At 41.5% G+C, this 1,142-nt stretch overlaps 1 protein-coding gene across 1 annotated transcript; it reads right to left on the bottom strand.

Moving 5' to 3' along the window:
* Positions 1-275: 275 nt before the first annotated feature.
* On the bottom strand, positions 276-820 carry BDV14DRAFT_206546 (uncharacterized protein; the record flags this gene model as incomplete). Its single annotated transcript, XM_073774929.1, has 3 exons — positions 276-426; positions 487-574; positions 619-820. 3 exons carry the CDS (start codon positions 818-820, stop codon positions 276-278), a joined length of 441 nt encoding a protein of 146 aa, XP_073621567.1.
* Positions 821-1,142: the final 322 nt, after the last annotated feature.

Genomic DNA, 1,142 nt, shown 5'->3' with positions numbered 1-1,142 from the left:
GTAATTGCAGTTGGACGCAAAGGAGGAGAATCAATAAGATCAATAACTTCTATATCCCTCGAACAAGGCGGCGAAGTCCTGCTCCGTTGAGCAAGACATGAGCCACAAGCAAGAGCATCTCCATGTTCCCTACCCGTACGAGGGCAGTAAGGGGTCCAGGAACTCATTATAAGTATAAAGAAGAATTTTGCAGTTTTGTTCTTCGTACAAAGAGAGGGGAAATATATATATATTAAGTAGCGGTGTAGGTTATTCTAAGCTAGCACTAGATTTAGCTAGTCTCCATCCTCAGGTGCCTCTTGATCGTACGAAACCTCCACCTGCGAGATATTCTGATTAGTTGCTGGTTCCCAATTGAATCCTCCAACTGGCCGGCTTGATAGGCCTAGTTCTGGCTCATTCCCTTGATCAATATGAGCCGAAATCCTAGCTCGTAAATTAAAGTAAGTCGTATGATAAGGAGTGAAAACATCTCCTCCAGCATACTTTGGGGGGTTTTCAGGATCAAAGTTAAGCTCCTTCAATTGGAATAAGGTCCAATTATAAGTAATAAGAGGCAGATATTCTTCAGGATCTTTAAAGATTAGCTAGGGACTTAAAAGAAGATAAATTACATACCCCATTCTCGTACATCTTCTTGCAAGGAAGAAAGGAGATTCTCATCAAATTCAAGGCCATAGTTAAGCACGCCATTTTTGGGATAGTTAAAGTTCATAAATGGCTTGCCAGAGACAAGATGTGGCCGGTTCTTTTGTACACGAATAGGATGGTTATTCCAGGTTCGTACGAAGGAGGTTATCTCAAGGCGAAGGACTGGCATGTAAACTGCATATAATGCAATTTGATCCGCTAGATTATCCTTAGAATAGGCCCCTTTCTCTTGAAGAGACTGAAAGTAAGCCTAGTTTTTCTTATTAGCTCTCGTACGGAGTAGAATAGCAGGGGAATTATACATACTCTCCAGCGAAATAGTAAGCCCTTACTTAATTGATTCCACCAAGCTTCGATTCGTTGATTAGCAGTACTTGTACCATAGATATAACAGTCAGATATCTGGGCTTCAGGGTGTTTTGACTGCTGTAGCTTGTGTTGAGCTTCTGCTAATAAAACTGTCTCTGTTCCTCGATCTGATCGTACAATGC

This window comes from Aspergillus stella-maris, assembly GCF_047715825.1.
Source record: "Aspergillus stella-maris strain CBS 113639 unplaced genomic scaffold BDV14scaffold_247, whole genome shotgun sequence".
Taxonomy (NCBI): domain Eukaryota; kingdom Fungi; phylum Ascomycota; class Eurotiomycetes; order Eurotiales; family Aspergillaceae; genus Aspergillus; species Aspergillus stella-maris.
The sequence above is the reverse complement of the archived record's forward strand: the minus strand, read 5'-3'. Positions and strand labels throughout refer to the sequence as shown.